This window comes from Clinocottus analis, unplaced genomic scaffold, assembly GCF_023055335.1.
Source record: "Clinocottus analis isolate CAN_PGR_092001 unplaced genomic scaffold, fCliAna1.0.p SCAF_19, whole genome shotgun sequence".
Classification (NCBI taxonomy): Eukaryota; Metazoa; Chordata; class Actinopteri; order Perciformes; family Cottidae; genus Clinocottus; species Clinocottus analis.
Genome location: NW_027175920.1, coordinates 8,602,056 through 8,629,616, shown reverse-complemented (window position 1 = coordinate 8,629,616; position 27,561 = coordinate 8,602,056). Strand labels below are relative to the sequence as shown.

The 27,561-nt window shown below is 43.4% G+C and overlaps 2 protein-coding genes across 5 annotated transcripts in view; one reads left to right on the top strand and one right to left on the bottom strand.

Moving 5' to 3' along the window:
- Positions 1 to 13,079, bottom strand: part of ankfn1b (ankyrin repeat and fibronectin type III domain containing 1b) — a 117,785-nt gene extending 104,706 nt beyond the window's left edge. The window contains exons 1-2 of one of the 2 annotated variants that reach the window (XM_068583146.1): positions 12,949 to 13,079; positions 8,613 to 8,705 (exon numbers count right to left, since the gene is read on the bottom strand). In XM_068583146.1, the coding sequence (XP_068439247.1) occupies positions 8,613 to 8,629 (17 nt within the window). In that variant the 5' untranslated portion in view covers positions 8,630 to 8,705; positions 12,949 to 13,079. Of the gene's footprint in view, positions 1 to 8,612; positions 8,706 to 12,400; positions 12,632 to 12,948 lie in introns of those variants that run through there. The other variant, XM_068583145.1, reaches the window with a different exon arrangement.
- Positions 13,080 to 15,404: 2,325 nt separating this feature from the next.
- The window catches only part of capn15 (calpain 15), a 35,620-nt gene continuing 23,463 nt past the window's right edge, over positions 15,405 to 27,561 (top strand). For 2 of the 3 annotated variants that reach the window (XM_068583679.1, XM_068583678.1), the window contains exon 1: positions 19,273 to 20,335. In XM_068583679.1, coding sequence (XP_068439780.1) covers positions 20,157 to 20,335 — 179 coding nt within the window. In that variant the 5' untranslated portion in view covers positions 19,273 to 20,156. Of the gene's footprint in view, positions 15,664 to 19,272; positions 20,336 to 27,561 lie in introns of those variants that run through there. The other variant, XM_068583680.1, reaches the window with a different exon arrangement.

Genomic DNA, 27,561 nt, shown 5'->3' with positions numbered 1-27,561 from the left:
ACACCTCGACACATCGCTCCACTCGACAGCTCATTGGTCAAGCGAAAGAAAGTGAGCGTCAGTTTAAGAAAGCTTCTTCCTGTAATTACTGGGGCGGCAGCACTCCGCAGCCTTCCCAGTCCCTACTGGAATTAGTCAGACAGGACCAATCACAAGACGACACACACAGAGAATCTGAGCTACCCCTCAGTAAAACCAACGTCATCATTTTGGAGCACCTTAATAGAGTGATCGTCACTTTCTCTACAGAACAACACGCACACACACACACACCGAGGAGCAGCGCTGCCCCCATATGTATGAGTCATCCGTAAAGGGTCCCAGGATTAACTCCCTCTTTCTCTGAGCAGTGTGGTCTTGACGTCCGTCTGTGACAAAGATATCACCTCTTTTAACTTTCCTTTCTGCTTTATATCTCAGCGTTAGTCATGTGTTCCTTTAGCTATAAGTTTCTTTTCTTTGCAGTCGATCTCTTTCTTATCCTCACACGTTGCACCTGTCAGGTCAATAGCTCTGAAACTTTGTCTGTCATGTCCTCTTCTGAAAGAATATACAGCTGCAAATTAGTAAAGTTTGGGATTAACGCAGTATTATATGATTTACAATAGCACAGTTCCCGTTCTCTTATCCTGCGCTTCGCCGATGAATCATCCTTCCTACACATATTCCCTCACATACAAGGCACATGGCATTTCGGCATCTTTCAATATAAGTTCATAGTGAATTTTTGAGAATTATCGACGTGAGCCCATGCGTCTCTGTGATCGGAGAGGAAGAAACCACAGCGGAGGTCCACATAATTCATATCCGCTATTGATTCCACGTACGCTTTGGAAGAGATGAGTCGCTCTTTGAAGCTCATGGCACATTAGCCTGACAACATCTGTACTGTACAGAGACAACGTTCAAAATCATGTTTGGCCCTGAGCACCGAGTCAGAGTGAGTTTATTTCTGTCCAAATGATAAACAAAGACTGTAAAAGTAATGTACGTAGTCATTCACGTTGCAGACAAAGTTACTTTTTAAAATTTGAATATTGCATGTTGAAAAACAATTATCTTCTTCAGGACGAAGTGTCTTCTCTGAAAAAAGCCAAAATTCAATTTAAATTAAAACCACTTTGAATTATAAAAAAAGAAGACATGAGGAACTTGAAGTAATGCCTCATGCAATGTCTTCTCTTCAGTTTAAAGTGGACTAAACAAGTCACACATTGACGTAATTATCACACATTGGTTTTAGTTTCACTACTCCACGAACATATCATATCACTTTGCAAGGGATTGCTCCCTTTTCTCCTCAGCACCCTTATGAAATGTGAAATGTTCTACATCGATTTGGGTATAAAAGACAATGTCCTTTCTAGTTTATGGTGAAAGATGTGGTTCAAATGATCTGTTACATAATATCCCCCATCTTTCTCTGGCTCACAAGAAAGCTTTTTGGTTAAAAGTGTGGGCACAGATAAATAAAAAAAAAAAAAGCACACAGATTTCCAGGAAGCAAAAGCTCTGAATAACGTTAGGCATGACTCTCATCCTGCATGAGATGCCCTCAGGAGATAAAGACAGCTTTCTTTTAAATGTGAGCGGTTCAAAAGAAGAAGCTGAGGCTGACGACTAAGGCTGTTTGACTCTTGAGCCGTAAACTGTTGGCCCTTTAAGGTACATATTTTTAGCTTTATATCTTCTCTTTTTTTTCACCAAAAGCAAGTTCCTCCAAAACGTTTGCTGTAAAGGCAACAAAGTTAACTCCAGTCAACATTTGTTTGTATTTTGAATTGAGCACTGCGCTTTAAAAAGGACTAAATGAGCACTGTTCTATAAATACATTTCACACACACACACCCACACACACCCACACACACACACACACACACACACACAAACACACACACACACACACACACACACAAACACACATGCACACACACGCACACACACACACACACACACACACACACAGTCACACCACAGTGGAATTGTTGATTAATTTCTCTAAATTAATCATCCTCAGAGAGAAAAATAGAAATGCTTTGCCTGGAGGACTTGAAACCAAATGCCTCTTTTCTCTGTTTCTCTCTCTCTCTGTCTCTCCGTCCAGAACCCACTCTTTTCCTACCTGTCTATCCATCTCTTCCTCCCGCACACTATAATATGACCCTGCCCCTCCCGGTCTGCATAATGCCAGTCAGATATACTGCAATGTAGAGAGTGTCTCGTCCTGAGGGCTGGCCTGAATAAAAGATGAAGCAATGTAAGTCTTGGCTGCTAGCTTTGAACTTCTCTTTAACTCCCTTAACCTTCAAAAGAAACCTTGGACAAGCCCCACTTGGAAAAAATTGGAGTCAAATGTTTTGTTAATTAGAGGTCTGAACATAAGCAAATACAGTATATATGCATTATATGCAGTATATATTTACACATGTAGATGATAAACTTGACGTGTTGGGGAGTGTAAATACTTTCATGCATCCTATATTCTTTCCAATCCTTCCCCCCTATGGTTTCTTTTCTCAGGAGTGATTTTACAGCTAAATCTCCAGTGATTACAGAGCTAATCAATTTTTATAAGTGGGGAGGAGGATTGTGGGGGTGAGGTGTCAAGGTGTAGCTTACACATGCACACACAAGCTTTATAGTAGCAAATGGTTGTAATCAGAAGAACATAGTGTTGTCATTTTATACTGGCCTCAAGTCCCCCTTAACGTTCACATCCAGTGTGTCTCGCTTCTTCGAGCAACACATGTTGACAATTCTATTTTGCTTTTAGGAGATGCACTGTGAATAAGGACCTTATTTTAAAAGAACATATTTGTTCATGAGCAGAAATGTAGCACCACAGTGCTCTGTGTATTTAAATATGAAAGTGCAATGCCACATTTTTGCATAATCATGCAGCCCTAATCAGGGCTACAACGGCTGTGTAAGTTCAACATGTTAATCGACCTCTGCAAAGGTCATACTCACAGTAAAATTGATACTATACAAAGCCTGTATGGGTTTTTAATTGTGTGGCAGCCCCAGGATTTCATTCATTTGAATGAAGTAACCTTGCAATGATGATGAAAATCATGTCAATCACCAAGCATGTAGTAAAGTGTACTGTATGCAACTCTAAGCAGGGCTATTACTCTGTCAATATCTGCACAAAGGAAAACAGAATCAGGTTGAAATGTCACAACCGTATCATTGTAATATGACCCAACATATATATATATATATATATATATATATATATATATATATATATATATATATATATATATATATATATATATATAGTGTTCACAACTACGTAGTAATTCCATTCATTTCTTGGAGAAACAGACCTAAAATACACTGTGTCTTGCTTATTTCTCTCCCTTTACACTCAAACAGCCATGCTGTGTTTGTTTTTCTCACCCTCTCACCCAGTTGTGATGGGAGCCGACTGCTTCTGACGTCTGATGTCCAGCATCCTCCATGACTCATTATGCGGCAGTTCAGTTGGATTTGAATGACGATGTGTCACTCGTCATTGTCATCGTTTTCTGTTGAGTGATTAAGCTGCTGCCGCCGTATGTATTTGTGTGTGTGTGTGTGTGTGTGTGTGTGTGTGTGTGTGTGTGTGTGTGTGTGTGTGTGTGTGTGTGTGTGTGTGTGTGTGTGTGTGTGTGTGCGTGCGTCTACATGTGTGTGCATGCGTGTGGGTAGCGGCGATGTGTACCAACGTGAGACGAGTGCTCCTCCACGGGTTGACGTGACACCTGAGCGCAATCACGATCTCTTTTGGATGAGAGTCTCTCAGAACAACACTCTGATTCATCCGAAGCCAGATGCACACACTAAAATACACGACAATAAGAAAGAGATGACAGGAAAACATAATGACAATAAAAAGATCAAGGATTTGTCAGTCCGTATAGGCACAGAAGGTTTTGACACTGTGCTGAGATCATGTTTATCTGCAGACACCGACATGAGACCTTCCAGTTATGCCTTGGAGAATCAGACACTCGCACACTGACGACCAACAAGGCCACAAAAACACAGTCGTTCCCTGCGATGCAGCAATAATCTGTCCTCTCAGCTCCAATGCGGGCGCCAGCCTTCCACTCAGCATGAATGCATAGTGATGAGTTTAAGATTAATAGGCACCTCAAGGACTGAACTCTAAAGATTAACCACACAGGCCAGCTGGAGCAAAAACAACTGTTCTGACGTCGATGTCGTGAGGCCAAACACATCCTCAAGCTGTGGCTCGACAAGGAAGCTTTATAGTGGTCTCTCAGACAGCTACTTTGTGGATGACGTGTTCGTTTCACACCCATTGTTATAAAGCTAAATGTACCGTGTGTTATTGTTACTAAAACGGTAGTTTAGGGTAAATATATTGCCGCGTGTAAGTCACGAAGGAGGCATTGATAGCGGCAGCACCCCATGAATCAATTTTAAAGAAAACAATCCCAATAAACTGCTGCCGTGTAATGGCCAGCAGCATTAGCATCAACTTGTCTGTGCGCCCCCATGCATTCTCTCCATCTGACAGCTTAGCCCCAAATGGCCAATTAAGGCCCTTCTGGTTACCTGCTAGCTACGACAGAAAGTATTTATTGAGTTCATCAGACTGAAGATGAAGAAATAAACATCTCAACGCTCCTCCTTAAGTCGTACACTTGCTGTCCGTCGACTTGCGCAACATGAGTAAAAGCAACACACGCACAAGCATGCTAGAGCCAAATGGTATGTGTGATGAACATCAAGCTAAAGTGAGCCTTTTTCTGTACGTTCTTCATGTTACTTCATGTCCTTTTCATTGGTATCAAAACACTTTGTGATCTTGGTAAATCACACCTTAGGTTTTGATAAGTCGGATTTCCAGGTGACAGCTTTTTAACATCAGCCCTCTGCCAATGTTTAAAAAAAATACTGTGTACAGTCCACTATTAGACTCTGGCCATTACCTCTTCAAATAGCTGGGAACTCAAATTTTCCTCCACCGATTCCTTCACAGGCTGTGTGAATAAATCTAAAGCCGGAGCCCCTCATCAGATTTCTGCCAGCTTAACCTCAGTGCAAGTAATTCAATCCCTAGAAAAAAGAGGACTGGTACATTTGTTCTGGTCAGCTGTTCTAGACAAGTGATTGTGATGTGAGCAGAGACAAAGAGGGACATTAATGAGCTATTAAAGCTTCCAAACACTGCAGCACGACAGCCATCTTCGTTATTTGTTGCCCAAGGTGGCCCTATTCAAACTTTGGAATTAAGTTCTAAGGACGGACAGTTTAAAAGATACATGGAGTTATAAAGCTGACTGCTACTACATCTATTGAGAAACGACCCCAGCCATGATCACACAACAGCTCCATCGCTCACATGAAATCCAGCACTACTGCTCTGACAGCAAGATGATGGTGATGACACTTTTATTGTCTCCAAGGGAACATGAATCATCCACTATGAGCTATCCGTTTGCACACATTTCAGAACACACAACAGCTTAAAACCATGAAACTTAAGAAAATGTTCAACTCCTCCATAGCTCATTCAAATTTCCAACATGGATTTCCAACATGGGAAAAAATAGTTTCATCCAATTTTGTAGTCGGTGTGGATCCTTTTCAAATTTGTTTTGCCATTAATAACTCCAGTAATCTGGAATCCAAGCGCCATATTAAACTGAGATTCAATCTCTATCTCTGAAGCATAGAAATAACGTATAACATGCTATTAGCTTTTAGTGTAACATGACTATTTGGATGTGGATTTCCTTCCCTAAAGGCAAGTGTTATATATGTGATACAAGTGAAATTGTGACGCCGACATGGATGAGGTGCCCACTTCTACAAAGCTGTCACCACACACCTGGGACACAACCAGTCAACACATGACTGGTTGTGTCACGGGACAATAAACAGGACAATCAAATATTGAGCCCAACTGCCTTCAGAAACATCTGGCTGATTTCATATATAGTTGTTCCATTTTTAATGTGTTTGCCTATTTCGATAAATATCCACATCAGCAAATAAGCGTCTTAGGAGTGCAATACTGCACGGACACAGAGGAAACGTGAACACCTGACAAGAGACATTCAAATGAAGTGGTAATATCGCCCACTCTAAGCTACATTTAGGTTTGTTTTGCTACAACTCAAGTTGAATAATGCACTGGTCGTTTCAAACAAGTGACCAGCAGCCATCAAATTCACATGAAGATAATAATATAACATCATTCACTCTGTGAACACAACCTTTTCATGCTAGAAACTAATGGCGGTGTCTCCCTCTAGTGGCTGAATGCCTACCACTGAACCCAATTTACCACAAATATCAGAACCACCGTCCTCATCATTATGCTTGGCATTATCTTATCGAGGCTGAGTCAACAGCACGGTAATTGGAATGCACCAAGTGTCAAACAATTACTGGTTCTGCTTTTCCGTTTTCATCTGAAAAAGACAAACTCTATTACAATCATAAATTGTGTGTGTGTGTGTGTGTGTGTGTGTGTGTGTGTGTGTGTGTGTGTGTGTGTGTGTGTGTTTGTGTGTGTACTTGGACACCAAAAGAGAACGGGAGGACAGACAAATTACATCACAAACCACTTCCCTAACATTAAACACACACCAAGATGAGACTCCAACATAATGTGTCTAACAAAAGATAAGGTGTGTGGTGTGTGCACACATGCACCATGTGTATCGCTATGTGTGGGTGCACTTGCTTCGGGGTGCTTTTAAAGCCCCTTTCGCTGTTGCGATGACTCACCAATGAGTCACAGGCCGGAGTGGAGTCAGGAGCCGCGCTCCGTTGTCAGCGGCAGGTTGGTAACCTCCTCGTTAAGAGAAAGCTAGGCACGTTGGCATAGGAGCCAGGGACCCCAGGGTTATGAGGAAGGTGATTCAACAATCACTGATGCGTCACAGTCAATATGAGGCACGAGGGGGGCCACGACTGATATACTGTAAATGAATGGTTTCGCTTGACAGGTCGGGGGTGTAGTAAGTGGGAGAGAAAGCACGTAGGCACGCATCCATTCCTAGGCACAGACATGGGTATGAATTATACATGTTGCATCCACTCGCGCCGATGAGAGAAAGGTATAATGAAATGACACGGAGTGTGTGACTCACACACACATACTTGAATGAACAGTCACCGACACCCAGCACACACTGTGCTGTAGATGTGCACACACCCCAGAGACACAATGCCAATCCTGTTTCTGCTATCTGCAGAATGTGCTGCTGAGAAGAAGGGAAGAGGACATGCAATAGAGCCAAGAAGACACAGCTCCCCGTGGCTCTCATCACATCTCATCTACCCAGCCACAGCAGCGCTGACAAGGAGTGGAAGGGATGGGTTTGCAATCGAGGCTACTATTTGGAGAAAGAAGAAAAGCAGAATTTGAAGGGGAATAAAAACACATGATGATAGCTGAGTAGGCGAGAGGCAAATAGCTCGATAGTTAGCGAGTAAGCTGAATAAATAGATAGATGGATAGAAAATTGATAGCTAGATAGCTAAATAGATAGCTTGATCACTAGCTATTTAGCTAGACAGACTTGTAAACAGATAGATGGATAGATGGATAGATAGATAGATAGATAGATAGATAGAAAGATCAAGTACAGCAGTGTTGTTTGTAAAGGTCTCCTGACAAAGGAGGACCAAAGGTATGTAGGGTTAGATAAATCAGCTCCCCACCCCCCAACAGTGTGAGGTTGCTTGCGCACAGACAGTTAAGTTATCCCTCCTCAGTGGCATCATTCCCTCTTTTAATATGTCTGTTGACTCACTGCTTGAACAGGCGACATGGAGTAAAAATCTTTGCGTTTGTGTTCCGCATACTTAATGTATAATTGTGTGCCTCCAAGGATTTGTGTGTGCAAATTCATGATTATATGCGTGTTTTCTTTGAATTCCCTGTCCTCTCCGCTGCACTGTGACTGTAAAATTTGGTGTTCAATCCGGATTTTCTAATCACTCCATTCATCAAATCTGCAACTGCCACGCCACCTCTTGCATACTGGATAAGTTCTGTTTTTGCTCCAAAAAAAAGAAGGAAATAACTTGAAAGATGCCCAGCCATGTTGGGCTGTAAACCTTCTAGCTCCTGATCAACCTGCCCTACAAAAATCGTGAGAAACACACAGCATTTGTGTAGATGTCACCAGCTGCCAAAGGAGATGCATAGAGAACAGTGCGATTAGGCTTGTTTTCAATTTCTGTCAAGATGTTGTATTTTAAACAGACAGACAGCTCTTTATGCTTCCTTTTCAAATGTCCTCAAAACACTTAATTACAAACCTTCGAGACAGTACTGTCTTCTTCAAAATGGATTTAAAAAACAAATGGTGTTGGATTGATTATATATAGTGCATTTGGTTGTGAGCATTGCATTGGGACTGGAGAAACACTGTATATATGAAGCAATCTGCCATTTATATGGCTGAAATGCTTCTCCGGTCCTAGTGCGGACTGTGCTTGCAACACAAGTGTGGGCAAAAACAGTTCCAGGAAGCCCCAAAATAGAGACAGGAAGTTCATTCAGCAAACACAATAAAACATGTGAACAAACTGTGTGAAAGCGACTCTTAAATTACACAAATAGGTATTTCTCTTACTCTATGAGTTGCTCCATTCCAGCACCCTGGGGCTCCAGCAGCTCCCCAGGTTTGGTTTGGTAATCCTCTTACAGTGTGACTCCTGGCTTTCACCTGCGAACACACACACACACACACACACACACACACGTGTTAGCCTGGCAGCAGATGCAACTAGATGTGAAAGAGAGAGAAATGATAATTGAGCAGATGGGGTACTCACTCATCAAAACCATCATTTTAAAACCGGAGGTTTCATTGATGTTTCTGGAAATATTGCGGATGTACAATCACTAAAACTATAGCCTAGTCTTTTTGTCGGTCTTCTTTATCTGTCCCCCTCTCTTGTCTCTTTAAGGGCCTCTGTAGGCCTCTCAGATCTTGAGGTGTTGAGTTTCAAAGTTGTCTTCATACTGTGTGATTTATGATGGAAACAGAGCTAGCCTTAGAATCCTCTGCTGCCTCTAACTTTCCTGTATGTATTCACAATTACAACCCAAGCTCGCTGTACTTAGACATCTAAAGACTTTGAAGAAGTGCTCAAGCAAATAAACATGGTCAGGATTTTCACATTCTCTCCATCTTTGACAATTCATCCTGACAAAGGCCATTGGTTTATGTTTGATTTTTTACATTTGGAATATACTTAAACAGCAGTGACAGTGAATGACTTTTGACATGTGCTTCAAGACATAGATATATTCTAATATCTTCTTCACACGCGCAGATAGATTTGATTAAAAAACATGTGCATGGAAGCTGCTTTTATCTCAAGACACAAATAATTTCTTAATCATTGCCCACAAACTTTTCGATACATCAATAACACTGGCCTATTTCTCACTCGAGGAAACCCACTATGAATCTAATTAATATTATTCATGTTAATGTGAGCTAATTATGCAGAGCTGCAGCACCTGGGTGAACTGTGTATGGGTGGTGACACCTCTCTCGCCCTAAGCCTACGTGTTAATTAAGAACAACATCTGGAGAGAAGGGAAACATATTGTCGAGTTGAACTTAACGGGACTCTCCCTTGATTCCAAAGTGCAGAATGTTTTGGGAGGTGAACTTGACTTAGATTTGCAACGCGCGTGTATCTCTTTGTGCCAAGAACTGCTACAGTCAAAATTGACAAGCAGCCAACCAAGCTTTCACTGATTTCAAAATCCTGGCATAGCAAAGACAGCTGCATTGTGCTGTTCGGTCAAGAAATACAAACTAAATTATTGCACACTCCCACATTTTGCTTGATTACTTCTGTTCTGTTACAAGAACACTGGCTTATATCACATAACTTGTGCTCAAGTTTAGGTTATATGGATTAAAAGAACATTAATCTGACAGGCTTCTTTTTTATATTCTACAGACTAAAGACTGCTTTTTTTTTTTGCAAGATATTAATGATGTTTTTTTTACATTTTATACAAAACAGAAATAAGTTGGTTTGGCAATATTGACTAAATTGCATGAAGCTAGGAGAAGTACTTCATTTACCCCCCAGTGAAATTTCTATTTATTTTTTTTTAGATGCCAGAATGTCTGATGTGGCAAACATGACATTTACCAACAGACATAAACTCAGACTGATATGTCTTGAAATTATTGTTAAGGCAAACAAAAAAATAGACACAAACACATAGAGACATTTATTGAGCAATTTCCTTAATGACCTTGGACTGGGCTTAATCCTTGTCTGGGAAACTGGCTGATACAGTTTTTGTAACTGTGTCCCAGACCGACAAAGTTTGGGCAATAGACTGACAACCAGACAAAGGGACTTATACCAGCTGCTCACAGCTAAAAAGGCCAGCAATACATCAAACAGTGGGGACAAAAGACAACTGCACAAAAAGAGGAAAGAGTTATTAACTCACTAGTGACTCAGCTTTATGAAAAGCTGCAGTTCTATCTAGATCTCCATTCACTCAGCGTTAGCAGTAAGCCACAACGTCATCTCACGCAATTGTTAAAGAAAGAGTATTCAACACATTCCTTGTATAGCTTTGCTGCTTTCATTCATCTGTATCTACCTTCTTACCCTCACCAACGTAATCCACATTCACGGCTTTGCTTCCACCTAGTCATGCATACTAATCTGTACTGTAACTTTGAGCAGTGGCCAGCCGCCGCCTGCCTGTCCCATCAAACATGCATAAGAAACAGATGTATCTTTGATGTAGGCTTGTTCATGTTGCCCCATGTGCATGACTGTATGAATGTGTGTCTGTCTGTGTGTGTGTGTGTGTGTGTGTGTGTGTGTGTGTGTGTGTGTGTGTGTGTGTGTGTGTGTGTGATTGTGCGTGTATGTTTATGTGTCTCTTTTAGTGTGCTTTCAGGCCCTGCGGCCCGACGCCAGAAGAGAGATGTGGCTGCATGCCCCAACACACAAAGAGTGAGGAAGGCTGACATACATAGATACTTGGCAGAACAAATAACCAATGTTGCAATATGTTGCCATATATTATCTTTAAATGCATAATTCATATGACTAGAAGCAATACTGTGACTGTGATGTATGTTATAGCTATTGCTATTAAACATACTGCATATATTGTGAATCATATTAAGATATTCTGTGTTGATTGAGTATTTTCATTTTCTTTTGCTTTGATTGAAAATATTACTATCACAAATATATTCACACTTCCATCTTGAGTAGAACTGTTCTGATTTCTAGCATTTCAGCCTCACATAGAGTATACATAAAGGATAATTGCACATTCTATTAACACGGTTTGAAAGGTTGTCTATCCCTCTGGTCGAAAGAGACTAAAATTATTTAAACTGAAATTCTGTGCATGGTTTGTCACGCAATGATCTTCATATCTAAAAGTGCCCTTTCAAAGCTGAAACATTTTTAAGATCCATGGGTGATTTGAGATATTAGTCCCTAGAAATGAGCCAAATAGATTATAATGGGTGGATCATAATAAATAAATATAGGAAGCTTTCTGGCTTTGGTGTGGTTAATCCTTCCTAGTGTTTTGGCCACCCAGTGTTTTTTGTACGAATAGGAGGAGGATATTTATCCAGCGATGCACTTAATGAGAATTATGGCACTGGTCCATGAAACTGTCATCTTTTAGCATCTGGACTTGTGAAAACTTCCCCTGCGCAATATTGTAAACAAGAATAATCATGAGTCAGAAGAGGTGAGAGCTTATCCTGCTTGTCATTAGCAACATTCATGTCAGTAGCTGCCTGATTCGCTCTATTCGGGTGTACTGTATGTGTGTGGCTACATCATTAGTAGTGATATAAATAAAGCGCCCCTACACACACATACACACGCACACACACACCCGCGCACACACACGCACACACACACACACACACACACACACACACACAAAACTACCCCTGTGTCCCCTCATGTCCTCTCACGAGTCCATGACCATGTAAACTGACCCTGACCCCCTCTTCCTGCAATTCACACACACTCACACACACACATGTGTAAACCGTGTGTGGTGTGTGTGTGTGTGTGTGTGTGTGTGTGTGTTGTTTCAAAGCCCTATGAAATATAAATGACACATTTTTTGTCCCTCATGTAATCGTTGCCCCCCCCCCCCCCCCCCCCCCACCACTCGCCGACACAGACATCTTTTTCCTTTTCCCCTAAAGACAATTGTGTTGTTCACTCTCTATTGTGGAAGCCAGTCATTTCCACACGTGTGCTGCCCATAAAACAGAAAAGAGCCGACTAAAAGCATCCTTTTCCTGGCCGGCAGGGTCACATATAGTCTCATATAAACACAGGACACACCTTAGCCCAACAGTTTGCACATATCCTTCTGACCCCTTACCTCCCAAAGTGCTCTCCTTTCCACTGACACAGGTCCAGTTACCCGTCTCTCTTTGGCATTCCCATGCAGAAGATCAAAAGGAGAAAAACAGAACACTTCTCGTGGGGTTGTTGTAGACTTTTCGTGAACTTTCAGTGGAGTTTTTGTGGCGAGAGAAAGCCTTAAACCACGCTGAACACTGAGGCTGGTGTCTTTTGTGTCTCCCAACGTGCCTCGCGCTGGGTTCCCCTAGCATTGTCATGACAACAGTGTGTACGCACAGACACTAGCTATTGAACACACACACACACACACACACACACACACACACACACACACACACACACACACACACACACACACACACACACACACACACACACACACACACGAAGATTTGAGTGGAGTGGGCTAGCAAGCAACTTTCTGTCGTTTCTGAAAAGTTAGCCTAAGCGCGCGCACAAAAGACAATAAGTCGCGAGTGAAATGAGCTCGAGCGGAGAACAAGTGCAAAAACAGTGTCTCATGTAGACAAAAAAACAAAAAAAGAGTTGCATTCATTCGCATACCTTCTTGACGAAGAGCTATTCCTTTCCTTCCGGGACCGTGTTAGCGAACCGTGTCCACTTCTTCGCCCAGGAGATAGTTTGTCACATCGGTATCGTTACTGCCGGTTCCTCTCGTGCGTCCTGGAGACACGAGCTCTGCGGGACATGTGAACGACGTCCAGCCGAAACTTTCTCCGCCCAGAGACTCAACTCCTCTGCCCGCTTCTATCAAACGATGCTTTGCTCCGCCTCGCTCAACCTGGAGATAAATCACAATTGTGCTTCTCAATGTATGTGAAAGTGTCATGTTAAAGTGACGTGTATGATTCATACCCCATATTTAAATACACATGCCACTAGCATTACACTTTCACATACACCTCCAGTAGTACACTTGTTTATAGTACTGTTATCTGTTTCTCTGTGCACGTTATGTTATGTTTTATATTCTATTGTAAATGTAATATTTCTGCACTGTGTTGATTGTTGTTGTTGGTGTAAAGTATTACCGACCAAGACAAATTCATTGTATGTTTAACATACCTGGAAAATAAATGGTTCTGGTTGTGATTCTGATTTAATCGATGATAGGATGTATCACCCACCCTCAAATGATGCTGAAGGACATTACTAGGATGTATACGTATTATTCATTAGTTGGGTGAGTGATTATGGAGTACAATAATCTAAAGGAAACCCTGGAAACCCTGGGTTCATTTTCTACATCCAAGTATATATTTTGGTGACTGATTGCACACAGGAACATGATCTTAATAAGAGATTAAACTGTGTTTTAGATTCCACTCTGCTATCTCGTTATTGAAGTATACCGACCTTCTTGATATCGGCTTAATCCTCTGAATTTTCCCGGTTCAAACAACCCGGGTGACACCGGCATTAACGGAGATAATCCAGAGTCACTTGTTTCACATGCTACACTTTATCCTAATGAAATTTAAATTTCACTCGTGGTTTTAAAGAAATAGCAGGCAGTTATATTTAGGAGACAAAAGGATTTGGTAAAAAATACATTATTAAATAAAATCATATTGTGTGTACAGCTTTAATATTGGACTGTTGTTAGAAGAGCCAGCAAATATGAACTATAAATATATTAAAATAACAAGGAATGTGCTTAGCAGTGATGTTTTAGCAGCGAGCAGGAATTAAGCTTAGTCAATTTACTTTGCTTGAACTTAGATGTCTTTTAGAAAAAAAAGTACTTAACGAACTTAAGTATGAAAATAGAAATCATACAGCAATATCCAAGGATGCAGCTCTTGCTATAACATTGTATTAAGCACAATATAATGCCATAAACTCACCGATTTGTACAAAAACAATAGTTCCTTATTTTAGAGGCATATTTCAAATATTGTGAATTACATTATCATGCTGACAATGCAATTCACATTCAATTAAGAAGCATTTAGCTCCAAACATCGTGATATAAAAGTTGATTGATAGAGTTAAGGTTATCCTAAGTATCAGAGTCCCAGCCATGAGATGTTATTCTGCATTCAGCAGAAGTAATACTGGCCACAGTAGTAATATACTACAATATGTCAAACTTAAATGTTCCTTTGAGCTAATACATTTTAGGCTGCAGTTTAAGTGCTTCAAAGCATCACACGCAATAGATCAAAGTGCAGCACCTACAGCCCCAAACTACTTGTGGAGGTAATGGTGGTTGCAACAGCTACCAATAACATTGTACTAGCAGCAACACAGTACTAATACTATATGAGTTGTCACAGGGACCAGGGCCTTATTTTTGAGTACCTATATACAGTCTGTGGTTGAGCCGAAACATGTTTAGGAGTCAGTGATCCTCTTTACATATGTTTTCTTTGCATAAACCCCTGAATGATAGCCAGTGAGAGAGAGTAAACCGGTAAGGATTTGGCCCCATCCACTTTATCATATGACTATTGTTGGATGCTTTATGTACAAATAAAACTAGCATTTTAGAAACATATTTAAAGAAGTGTGAGGAGGACATGTACATTTTCAAAATGTGAAATGATGTTTTGATCCAGCTCCTCAAATTGCTGATAGCGATGGTTCGGATTGAGTGCCACTAGATGACACTAGAGTGCCACTATCTCACACCGGCCTGGGGCAGAAAGGGGTAATCTCTGAGATTTAAAACTCAATATTTAAATCTAGCCACAAAAAGGAACGAGACAGAGGAAATCAAATATTTCAACAAATATATATTTATTAGATATAATGTACACATGGATGTATGTATCTGGTTGTTTACGTTGGCCAAATGTGACGAAACTCGTACCCGGATATCCTAGTTGAAAATGCCCGTGCTGATTGTGGGAAATTGAGTTCTTTACGTTGGTATTCTCGATTGACTTTTACGTACGTTTACGTGCGCAGGCTGCCGTTAGCCGCCAGCCGGCACGCATTCGACGTACGTGCGTTCTCTCGTTGCTTCTTGGAGATTCCCCTTCCTTCCTTCCTGGGCTGTTTTAGGTAAACCTACAGCGGTCGCGTCAGTCTCGCGAATACCTGGCTGAGTGAAACACAAACGACAGCCTACATGGACGTGTTTGTCACAAATGTCGGAAACATGCAGCGGCACGGGAGAGCACGCAGCTAAAGCCTGGAGAGGTGACGGTGGCTAAAGTACAACCCGGGGAGAACTTATCGTCTCGATGGCTGTGAAAAGTTAACGCACACACGACCGAAAAACAGGAATAATCTCCTTTCGACCGACTCGAGGTAAGAACAGCCGATTTGTGAGCGGACTTCGGGAAGTACACAGCTGTCCGGCCGCGTCGATAGCGTCGACCAAACGACTGAATAAGAGTGTCTTTGTTTACAAGGTCCCCGGCGTCCTCGGCTCGCGCCGTCTCAATGGGCTCGCGAGGAGTTCTCGTGTGGCTGCACGGTGTAGGTAACGTTAATGCTCGTGACAGGGCTCACGGGCTTACAGTTTGGCCGCAAATAGATCGATTAGGTGACAGTGCCTCGTAATTAAACGTGGTTTCACTTCAACAGCCTTGTGGGATCATTATTCCTGCCGCTTCACTGCACATAACGGGGTAATACCACAACAATAACACGGGCATGTTTCTTCCACTTGTCTGTTTAGGGGAGGGAGGTAAAGGTCAGAGGGCAAAGGTCAGGTGGATGAGCTTGTATCCAGAGATACTGGAAGTTGCCTTGCCTTCATGGACCCTTTTTTAAAACATCTTTTAGCAAGGTGGGTGATGTGTGACCTGAGGCCTGAATTCATCTTATTTTATAATTTTATTGGCTGAAGGATTAACATCAGAATAAAACCTAATGTGCCCACATGGTTTGGTTGACAGTGTGGTCTCATCATGTGTTAGTTCCCCGCTTTTGCGGATGTTCACTTGGGAGAAAACAAGTTTGTCAACTAACAACATGACAAATTAAAGCCGTGAAATCAGCTCACATCCTGTCTTCCCCTTCTTCTCCCGCTCCCTGGAGAACATAAATGAAATCTAATCTCTCTCTCTCTCTCTCTCTCTCTCTCTCTCTCTCTCTCTCTCTCTATCTCTCTCTCTCTCTCTCTCTCTCTCTCTCTCTCTGGCACTGCCAGTGTCAGCTGCTGTCTCTCTGGGTGCTGACTTACAGTGAGACAGGTGGCCTCTGGACAGGTGCACCCCTAACAAAGGGTTGCAGTCCTCTGACTTCTGTGGTGGTTTATGTTCAATTAGTCATTGTGCAGTTTCTGCTGTCCATCTCTACAATCTGTGCAAGCTGCCTTTTGTGATTGTGCTGTTTACATGGTTGGGCTAAATTGAAACGGCCCAAATGTGATTGCACAGCCTGCACTTGCTTTTGGACATTGAGTGGAGTATAGGGAACACAAGCTGAGCTGTTTGTGTCAAGCTTTCTGCGTGACGCAGGCAATCTTGACAGCTACAGCCAAGCACTCTTGACCTGGGGTTTGACTTACTGTAAGTCTACCAACATTTTTCACCGATACTGTTCTCTGGAATTTGAGTTCACCAGACAAACCAGTTACAGTCTTATAGACATGTAACAAGGCAACTGAAACAGGAGTCGTGCTTGGGGCTGTGCATTAGGAACACACCCTTACTGGGAAACTAAGCAGAGTTCCAGACAAATGACGGCACGCAGCCGGCTTGACCTGCATTGACAGTTCCTAGTAAACCATTAACACTGCTTTTATGTAACAATAGATCCTTAAATATCATATGTGGTATGGATAGTGGTAAGCATAAATACTTTATTCATCCCCAAAGGGAAATTTGGTCGTGGCAGCAGCATGCGGTGTATATGAAGTGTATATATAGTATACATACAGTGAAATATAAGTATGTACAGTGACTAACTAAACAACAAAAGCAGTGCTAAGATTATTCATGTTGATGTTGAGGATTGAATTGACAGAAAATCTGGCCAGCGGTGATTTATTATATGGTTTATAGCAGTGTGGATATTTCTATGTCATGGTTAGGCCTGTGCTTTATGCAGTGGGTTGGTGGTGACATTTCAAAGAGAGAATGAGGGATCAGAAAAGAGGTCAGCAAAGGATATGAAGTGGAAGGGAGAGGAGAGGGAAAGTTTGAGGGCTTATCTCAGTAATGTGCAGGGACAGTTGAGCAATGATGGGTGTTGCAGTCACCAGTGTCTTCTACTTAACCCTTTACTTCCTCCTCTGGCATTGACTTCAGAAGCAAAAGCTCTTCTAAAAAAGAGCCAATTAAAAAAAGAAAAAAGGATAGATATTTAGGGTGTTTGACAATTGTGTAAGGTTGACATGATGTGTAAACCGCTGTGTTTTCCCAGAATGAGCATGCCTTATCCTGCCCAAGCTGGTTCTGACGTCCATCACTAGTTATTGCAGCGGGATCCTATTCGCATTAATGAGCGAGATCTCTGCGTCGATTGTGTGTGTGTGTGTGTGTTTTTTTTTTAATCTCTTGAACGCAACCTCCCAGTTTTTCCTCTGCTCGCCGATGCCAGTGCGCATGCGCTCTGCTGACACTCCAGTAATCCGCTGTTATAGGAGGAGATTGCATCCTCGTCCACTGCGCTCACGCTACCAGTGAGGGAGAATGGAAGCCCGTGGACAAAATACATAACTGGGAGTGGGGTGGGGGGCGGGTGGGGAGAACATATACCCGGACCACAACATGCCCACATGACAGCATTACACCGGCATACTAAGAATGGAGCAGCTTTCTGACACTGTGAGCAGGCGACAGCGGGACTGGAGCGAGGATGTCTCCTAATACAAGACAGCGCGGCTCGGCATCTTCAGCTCCAAATGCAGGAAATAGGAGATGAGCAGGGACTGTGAAGGACCCGGCGGAAGATGGTGAATGTGGCTCCTTCCTGGATGAGAACCTCCTCGGCTATTTTGACGTTTCTTCAGGCGCCTCCTGCACCGCATATACTCTCCTTGGCCTCTGTAACGCTGCGTGGAAACGGACACACACACACACACCACCTTTTGATTTATTTAGTTAACAAAACACAAGTAGGCGAATGCTTTGCAGTGCTGTGAACGGGCTTTCTTGAAAGTATGCGCGTTGTTAGTCATTAGTCATAATTCCACGCGCAGTGAATCAGCTTTGGAGAACACGAGATCACTGCGTCGGATGATGGGAGTCCGTGAACACTACATGTGAAAAGAAAGCAACAACACCAACAAATAACCCCACGGTGCATCGCCCTTCGCAGACCTTTTGCCTCAGGTTGTCTTTTCTCGATACTCGTGCAACGTGAAAGAAAATGGGGCGATACTTGTTTCCCCTCGGATGCTATACGCCTGGAGAGAGGCAGTGACACTGGCTGACAAGTGCGCATAAATCTCGGCGCAAGTTGATGAACTAGACTGTCCGGCCTCGGCGGTGGGATCAGACAGAAATTAAGCCGTCTCTCTCAGACAGCGGAAACTGGGATCATCTCCCGTCCTCGCGCTGGCAGAGCAGCCCAGCCTAAAACGGTACATCCCTCTACGGGATTGTGTGGGATATTACACAGAACTTGGAGCTGAGCTGTAAACACTTTCATGCAGTGGCAACTGTTGAGGTTTAAAGAGCAGCTCTCTGTATATCCTGGTGCATGTGAGCTGATCTTCTTTCTTTTCTTTCTTTTTTTTCTTCATGTGGATACCCCCAACCCCCCCACCCCCACCCCCCAAAAAAAATCTGCAAATACCAGAAGTGGTTTAACTCCTGAGAAAGTCCTCCCTCCCCCTCAAACATGTCTTGTCCAGTGGGACAAATGCTGCTGGGTGTTCCTCTGGTAAACTTCCACAGCAGCTGTTAGTCAGACTCTGAAAGATGAGACTTGGATGTGAGCAGACTTGTAGTTTTGCCAACAGCCTTCCCAGAAAATGCAATGCATTGATTTCCGTCATTGCCCACAATAACTCTGTGGATATATTTTATATGACGTTAATTCCTGGACGATCCGTGCCGCCAGTGATCACTCTATCGTCTGTCTTTACTCACCGTCATCCTGATGTGCTGTCCTCTTGCAGAGGCGTAAGGGTGTGTGGCTGCTGAGAGTCTGAAAGACCACGAGCACGTTGACTCCTGTACCACACCTTTTCCTGCTTTTGCTGTGCGATTTGATTTTCTAGGCATGTGCAGAGGAGACCTAGACCAGGCATGAGACTGTACAGACTGGGGATGTGTGTCAGAAGGAGCGCGGGAGGAATTATGAGTGGCACTGTGGAAGACGTCGTGCAGAATGTTACAAGCTTAAAGTCTACAAGAGAGAGAATTACAAGCCTTTGCTCTGAGAAAATTGTATTTTCTCCTCTCTGAGACCAACTGCTGAATGGGAATCGGCGCGCCACGCATCAAATTACTATTTGAATTGGGAACTTCTTCCCCGTGCACTGTGGGATATCCGCCCTGCACACTTGGCCACCTGCAAGTTCCGCTCTTTTTTTTATTGGAGTACCCTTATCTTGGATTCCCTGTTGCTGTGGTTTTTATTTGTTCTAACTCTCGCGCTCTCAGAGGTCTCTTGCTGGAGGAAACTCTTCCTATTTGAAGTGGAAAATTGTCGACTGAAAGTTTACAACAAATACAAAACGCCCGATCGCAGTTGTTGTCAGACAACCCCTTCAGACTCAGCGTATCTGAGTTTGTCTCAGCGAATGCAAGTGTGGATCCCTTGTCAGCCCGTGTGCTCAAAAGAAAGCAAAACAAACAGCCCGCCAGCGCGCATTTAGAGACTGACTTCCTATTGCAGTGGCGATGGGGAGCTCAGCCTCGTCTCTCACTGCAGAGACGGAGTCGGACCATGGCTTCCGCAGCACTCCTTACCCGTCGTCACCCCCTGTGGGCTGGCTCAGGAACAGCCACAGCAGCCCGGTGTGGGGCACCACCTTCATCACCCGTCAGCAGCAGCACCCGCTGCCTCAGCGAGAGCGCAGGTAAGAGTCACCGCCCCCGGCCCGGCTGCCAACCACATTTCTCAGTCGAGTGCACACGGAGCGGTGGCCTGGCCGGGCTTGACCAGTTGTTGGGAGAGTTGTGTGGAGAGGGGGGGGCGGGACAGAGAGTGTGAGACTGGTGTTGTATTACTTGGGAATGCATTTGTGAGTGTAAAGGCGTTATTGTGTCTTGGCTTCATCATCAGCGTTGTTCGTATTTCTTTTTCTTTCGTAGGCTTTTAGAAAGGCTTACTGAGGATTCAGTAACCTCACAGCGAAGGATCAAATCCCAGTTTCATCAAAGCTTATCTAATCAAAGCCTACATTTTTTTAATGTTTTTTTATGAAGCGCCCAAAATCTGGCTAAGCCGGATTTGTGAACCAAAATCTCCCCCCATTGGTTCCTCCTCACACATCTGTACAGTATGTGCTCCCCATGCGGTGCTGAGTGGATTGCTTGGACAGATATATTGACCTGACCTCCGTGAGCCCAGTGAAAACCAGCCCAAGGGTAATTAGAAGATGAGTTTTCCGGTCATGTTCTAGTTTTTGACCAGCTTTGATTCAGTCTTATTAATTTGCGAAATGGTAAAAAGTAAAAATGTGTATACAATATCTTGGTAAGTGTAGCTAGACTGTGGTTTTGTTTTACTGAGGCAAGACTCAAAATCTATTGTTTGCTGTGAATAGAGGCTCCCTTTCAGATTGTAACCTCTCAAAAGAGTTTCTCTCAAAGCAAACTTTGTGTTGAGCTAGCAGCCGCTGTGTAATTGAGTGAGGCTTATGTCTAGCAGAGCAAACTATTTGTGGAGGCAACATGCTATTCATATATTTTGTCAATATCGACTGCTTAAAAGAAAAATGTCTTTAGTTACAGTAACTACAAGAAAGACTGTACTGCAGTGATCCATAGTTCCAGTCACTGCCTTCTGAGTCACTGTCAACACAGAGAAAGGCGTGTTGTCGGCGCGTGAGAAGCACTTTTAACTGACTTCCTTCCAGCGGAGGATCTTCGTTTCCTGTTCTCTTGCTTCTTGTGTCACGTTGCCTGCCTGTGCTGTATTGGAGTTGTTGCTGAGTCACTCAGGGCATCATGGTCCAGTTGTTAGTTATTGATTTTCAGAGAACCCGATCACATTTCCCCACAATGGATGTCATTATTTATTCAGCATCAGCCTCCAGTTGGACTTTCATCTTTCTCGATTCCTTCCCAGCGCTTCCGATTCGCAGTGGCTCTGCACTTAACAGCCAGGGCAGTCGTGGCTTACATTGCTTGCTTTGCAAAGAGTTTGGAAAAAGCAGACAGGGCTCAAATACGCTCCCCATTAACCATGTATGAATGAAACTCTCGCATGGCTCATACTGTCAGTGGAGTTTTGCCTCATACAGTCAACTTGTCTTTTTTTTCTTCTCTGCAGCAGACGCTTCTATTGCGTCTGTGCGTCTCTGTAGCAACAAGCCTCCGCCTCCATCACCAATCTGAATCCACTCTCAGTCAGCTGAACATATAAACACAGGCAGACATGCAGGGATACACTCACTGTTTCAGTCTACTGCTGGAGGAGAGAGGCACGCACACATTTACCTGATAAAAGATGTTTTAGAAACGGCGTGCAGTAACACTTGGAGCATTCCCTCCTATCACGCACACTCTCTCCTACTATTATGCACATATACACACCGCTGTGTCAGCCTAACAATGTTAGGCCAGCTTTGCCGAGCTGTGACGGAGCATGAAATATAGAAACAACAGAACACTACGAGCCCGGCTTAACTTCAGCCTTTCTCTCAGGGTTTATTCTCCAATAGTTTGTCCTGTAAAACATTTTTCTTGGCTTGGAGACTGCAAGAACACTCTTGTCCAATTCCAATTAGTTTTCATCCAGCTGTGATACATTAACTTAAGTGTTTGTGTGCACTGAATCAGTACCTCAGCTGTGACGTTTCACTCAAGGAAAGGACCCACTCACCAGACAAAGATGCGCAGTGGAGGTGTAACTATGTGAGTGGCGATGTGTCATAACTTTTAGAATCTCAGTTTTCGCTCCCACTTTTTAATAAGAGCACAATGTTGTTTTTATCCTAATGCTGTTGTTGTTTCGGTTAACAATGTGAAGCCTGCGCTTCGTTTGTTGCTGCTGTTTACCGCTGCACATGGCCTTCGGAGCCCTTTAAAGTTAGTGCCCGCTCTCTCCAGAGTCGATCCCAGTGTCTCCACTGTCCCGGCATGATGGATGATGGCGTTTATCGCAGCTTCGTTCCACTGGCTCTCCCTCCCTCTAATTGGATTAAAACGGGGCCACTTGGATTTGACCAGCGCGGTCACTGGCCGTGTTTGTGTCTGAATCATTTCAGCGTGTCCTGCTCGGCCCTGGCCTGTCTGATGAAGACAGGACTGTCCCCCAAGCCCTCCAGAATAGATTCTCCACGCCGGCGGTGTCTCACAGTGTGGCTTTCTTTAGAAAACAGAGCATTGATGCGGCAAGAAAAACTAGCCCGTTGGCACTGACACTGACATTTTTCCAGATACCCCCTCACTCTTGTTGCCATGGAAATCTGTAGCATATGTTCAGTAACCCAATTCTATTGGGCCCCAGATAAGAGCACACATGGCAGCCTCGCACGCAGGGAAGAAACACGTGCTGGCAAATTGCACCTCTGGAGGAAAACATATAACCCGCTGATAATCAGATAGGAGCCAGTGAGCTAGAGGAGGCTCAAGGCAACTGGTCTGCCTTCTCAGGTTGAATGAGTGTCCTGGAAACAGGAAGTAAAGCTCCTCGATGTGTTGCCTGTCTGAGAAGTTCCCCTCTGGCTGAAGGCAGCGCTGTGTCAGCAGTTCTCCTGCCCTCCAGGTTTCCGGTGCCCGCAGGAGCTTCAGATAAGCGCAGTGGCGACTGCAGCGCTGTGCCCCCTGCTCCTTCTTCCCCGTCTTTCCTCCTCCGACGCGCCAGCTTCCTGCCGGCTTCCTGCTTGCTCTCGCTTTGCTCTGGGCAACTGATGTCTGCTGAAACCCAGTCAGACAGTTTCCTCTGTTTAAAGATTCAAATGTCTGAAGCTGTCTCCACCGCTGACAGATTCACTCGTCAAAAATGAGCACTGGTCGTGAAATATTCACCGAGGGCACATCTAGAGGTCAGAAGCCTCGGCTATTCTCTCCGTTTTCCTTTCTCCCCTCTTTTGACCAGTATTTGCATTCTTAGGGGCTTCAGTCTCTTATTCAGCAGAAAAGATTGTGAGTTCATATCTTATTTTGAAAACTCTGGGTTACGAGGCTTTGGTTATAAGGGGTGGGATCATCTGGGTCAGGCTTGCATAAAAACTTCTACTTCACATAAATAGCTGAAGCAGACCCAGATATTCTCATGCAAGACATTTCCCTGACACAACAACACTCTTGTTTCTACAGCATCACAACCTTCTCGTGATATCCCTTTTTCATATTGTACAGACCCAGCTATGTTTATCAGAGAAAAGTCTCAGCTTCAGGGCACTTTTTCAAAAGACCTTTTTGTGTAATTTGTGCTGATTTCTGTGCTAACACAATAACATTTTATAAATCTATTTTGTTTTTAAAACGTGTCCTGCTCAATGTCACCCTTTGCGTCAACACTTCCCCAATTTTGTTGTTGTTGTTGGGTCCCTTATGACTAATGATTCCGTGTCACCAATCCCATATGTGACATCATCAAGTCTCAGCATGTCACATAAGAGCTCTTAAGTCCGGGCTCTTGATACTCCGCCTCAGATAAGTTGCAGTTGTTGACTCAGCTCCATCATGTTCGTTGGAACCAATTAAATCTGGAGACCTTTCATGGTTGAATAATGAGTCATATTCATGTCATGACATATTGCCTGGCAGGTAGAACAGAGTTAACAAATGAAGACTTGAGAGTTCCAGTTAACTCTCAAGTCTTCAGCTTTTTGCCCCTCGGCTCATCTGAAAAACAAGCAGGAGTGCATGTTTTTTAGGGGGGGGAAAAGCGTTTAAGTGGAAAAAGGTCTTCTGATCTGGCGTGCAAGAAAAATCCCGCAATGAAGTGACAAACGCAACCTTTTGCCAGACGGACTGCTGCAAACAGACTGCGCTCATTACTAACGCGGTGGAAAAGACATGCTTAGTGGAAGTTTCCTCAAGTGCGGTGAAGAATGTGTGAAAGTGCTGATCTAATCCCTGTCAGAGAAGTTTTCTGGGTGCGTTCAGATGCAGCAGAACGTTTCAACATTCATTATCATTTTTTATTCTTTCCCAGCTTGTCTGATCCACATGCTGTGCTCTGCTCAACAAGAATCACCAGTCAGGAGGCATCATTGTCCTGCCCGCTATAGATGTTTAAGAAGAAACATGAAGAGCACAAGCAGCAATGCCAGCGCACTGGAAACACTTAATACCCTCGCAGCCGCTAGTTGTGAAAATCACTCCCAGCATCCCTGTCACTTTGAGGGTTGTGGCTATTAAACAGGTTCATCATCAAGTGAGCAACGGCCCCGGTATTCTTCATACACGTCTCCCTGCGTTCACTCTAAACCACGCCTGCAATTTGTGGGACGAAAAAGAGTGACTTGTTTTATTTGAGCGTGTTTGCTTGCGGTGGCTTTATCTGGAACTCTGCACATTAGTAATCGCTGATAAGTGATGTTGATGATGATAGGAGCTGGTTATCAAGAAGATCTAAAAAAAAGCAAATTGAAGGCACTATCAACAGATCATGTTTATTATGACACAGGATGAAAAAGTACTCATGGTAATAGCGGACTATAATATAGGCCTTAATAACTTTTTATGTAAACATCTATCCACAATACATTTACATTACAAAACATCATGAAGGTAACACTGAGGCAAGCAAGGATTACTGGAGGAAAATGTGCTTTCAGACTAAGCGTGAAGGCGAGATAGTATCTGATTATTTGCAGTATTGATTACCCTATTGATAATTCATTAGGCTTAGTTGACCAACACACAAGTGTGTCTTCAATTGCTTTCACTAGCAGCCCAAATATCCAATGGCCAAGGATCTTAAACATGTGAAACTGTTGGCATGTTTGAACCTTTAATCATTGCTGTTAAAACTCGCCCCGTTTAGAATGACAAAAATGAGTAATTAGTCTTTTTAATTGTTTTTGTAACAATCTTGTGTGAGTAGACATAGTTCTCAATTCTGTTCTCAAACCTGTTTCCTTCCAGTATTTGTCTGCGGTGCACAACTCTCAGCAGAGCTACAACTATCCAACACTAACACAAGTTGAATGTACTAGGAAAAATACTAAATTGTTCAACTGCACAGTTTTTCTTTGTGGTTAGCGTGCAGGTTTGGACAAGATACACATTACAGTTGGGAGTTGTTTAATATGTCAAGCATGGTCTCATGCCAGGAAGTCCATGTGGTGTGTTGCTCCCAGATACACAAAGCATGTAAGATAAGACGTGTGGAAGTGTAGTTTAGTCCTCAGTTATCAGGCTAAACCATGACTATCGATTAGAGCAGACACTATTGGATTCATTAGGGTGAAGGTATTCTCTGTGGTTACTCGTGTTTACAGTCAGGGTTTTGAGATACCTTTTTTGTTACCAGTGCATAGCCAGTCCCAAGATGAAGTGTCATGGAAACCTTGTGCGACATGTACTGTCCTCTGCTGACTGACAGGCCATGTGTTGTGTAATGTCTGTGAAGGGCTCACACTCTGTTTGTTTTTTTGTCTGATGCCAACATTAATTTACTCGGCATCCAAGTCAGTGTTTGAACTGTTGAGGAGGAATTATTAGTCTGTCATGTTTGTCCTTTTGATGTTCTTTCATTATTAATCATGTTCTTTGTTTTTAGTTTAGAGCGAAACCAAAGGCAAGTCTGTACGGTGCATTAGATACAACATCCTGTGGTGATAATATAACAAAAATAGAACTGACATGGAAGAAGTAGTTTAATGTAAATGTTAAAGCAGTTGAGACGTAGTGTCAAGTTTAATCATCAAGGATATGGACTGTCGACAGACTTTAAAAATACTCATTTAAACGCCACGTCTTCTGCTCTCCTGGTGGTATTCAGTTTGTGGCGATGCTTTGTTTTGGTGTTGTGTGTGTGTGTGTAAAGCAGATGCACTCTGCCCCCGGTGGCCAATGAAGGTACCACGCTTTCCCCCTCAGTCTCAGGCCCCGGGCTCACGGCCAACCTCTGAAAGGCAGTGCTAATGACTGTCACACGAAGGCCAAATGTCTCACAGCGACGCAGGGAGACGCTGGCGAGACTCAGTTCACTTGATCTCGGATCGGAGTTCAGTGTGTGGAAGGAATCCAAGTCGCCCGGCAAAGGTGGCCCTCACACAAACACACTGCTTTTGTACACTTAGCCTAACCTGGGCCTTCCTTAAAGCCTCGCCGACCCATTTCACATCCTGGATTGTGTACAGTGTCTGTTTCACAGGTACTCTTTTCTGTAAAAATGTCTTTGCTGGTGCCTCTGTTGTGACAGTTATTTAAATTTATTTTGTTACCTGTTTGCTTGTTTTCACTGAGCGTTGGAGAGCGCTCATTCCCGGTGATAGTCTGCTGAAGTGCTCTATGATTGTTTACACCCAGCAATGCATTGAAAATTGGCCAGGGGTCATTGATGCTCTTACTTTAATTAATTTAGACCAAGAGCAGGTACTTTATGGACAGCAGGCTGCATTGAGGGCCTCATTTAAGAAAGATGGGTTTTCTAGAGGTGAGCTCTCCCCCCCCCCTCTCTCTTTCTCCACGCTGTAAGCTATTGGCTACTCGCCCAGGTCTGCAACACTGAGGAGCTGAAGTGGGCACTTTTAGAGCAGCTCCACTCTCCACTGAGCACAGGGCCAAGGACAAAAGCTTTGTGGGTGTGTATGTTTGTGTGTGTGTGTGTGTGTGTGTGTGTGTGTGTGTGTGTGTGTGTGTGTGTGTGTGTGTGTGTGTTTGTACACATTCCTAGAGCATGTACACGCAAAGCATGATTTTATTTCGGCTTCAGGGATCACAGGCTGTAGTGGGTTCAGCGTCCGCTGCAGGCATGTGCTGTACATACAAAGTGTGTGTGTGTGTGTGTGTGGGAAGGGCGGGGGGTTACATCCTTTAATTGAGCAGCAGAATAATTGTTGTTCATCTTGTGTAACTTATATTGTACATGTGTTGCGCTTACGACAGATAATAATGAAATGAATTAAGATAAGATAATTGCGGGGCTGATCACTTCAATGAAACGCTCACACCTCGG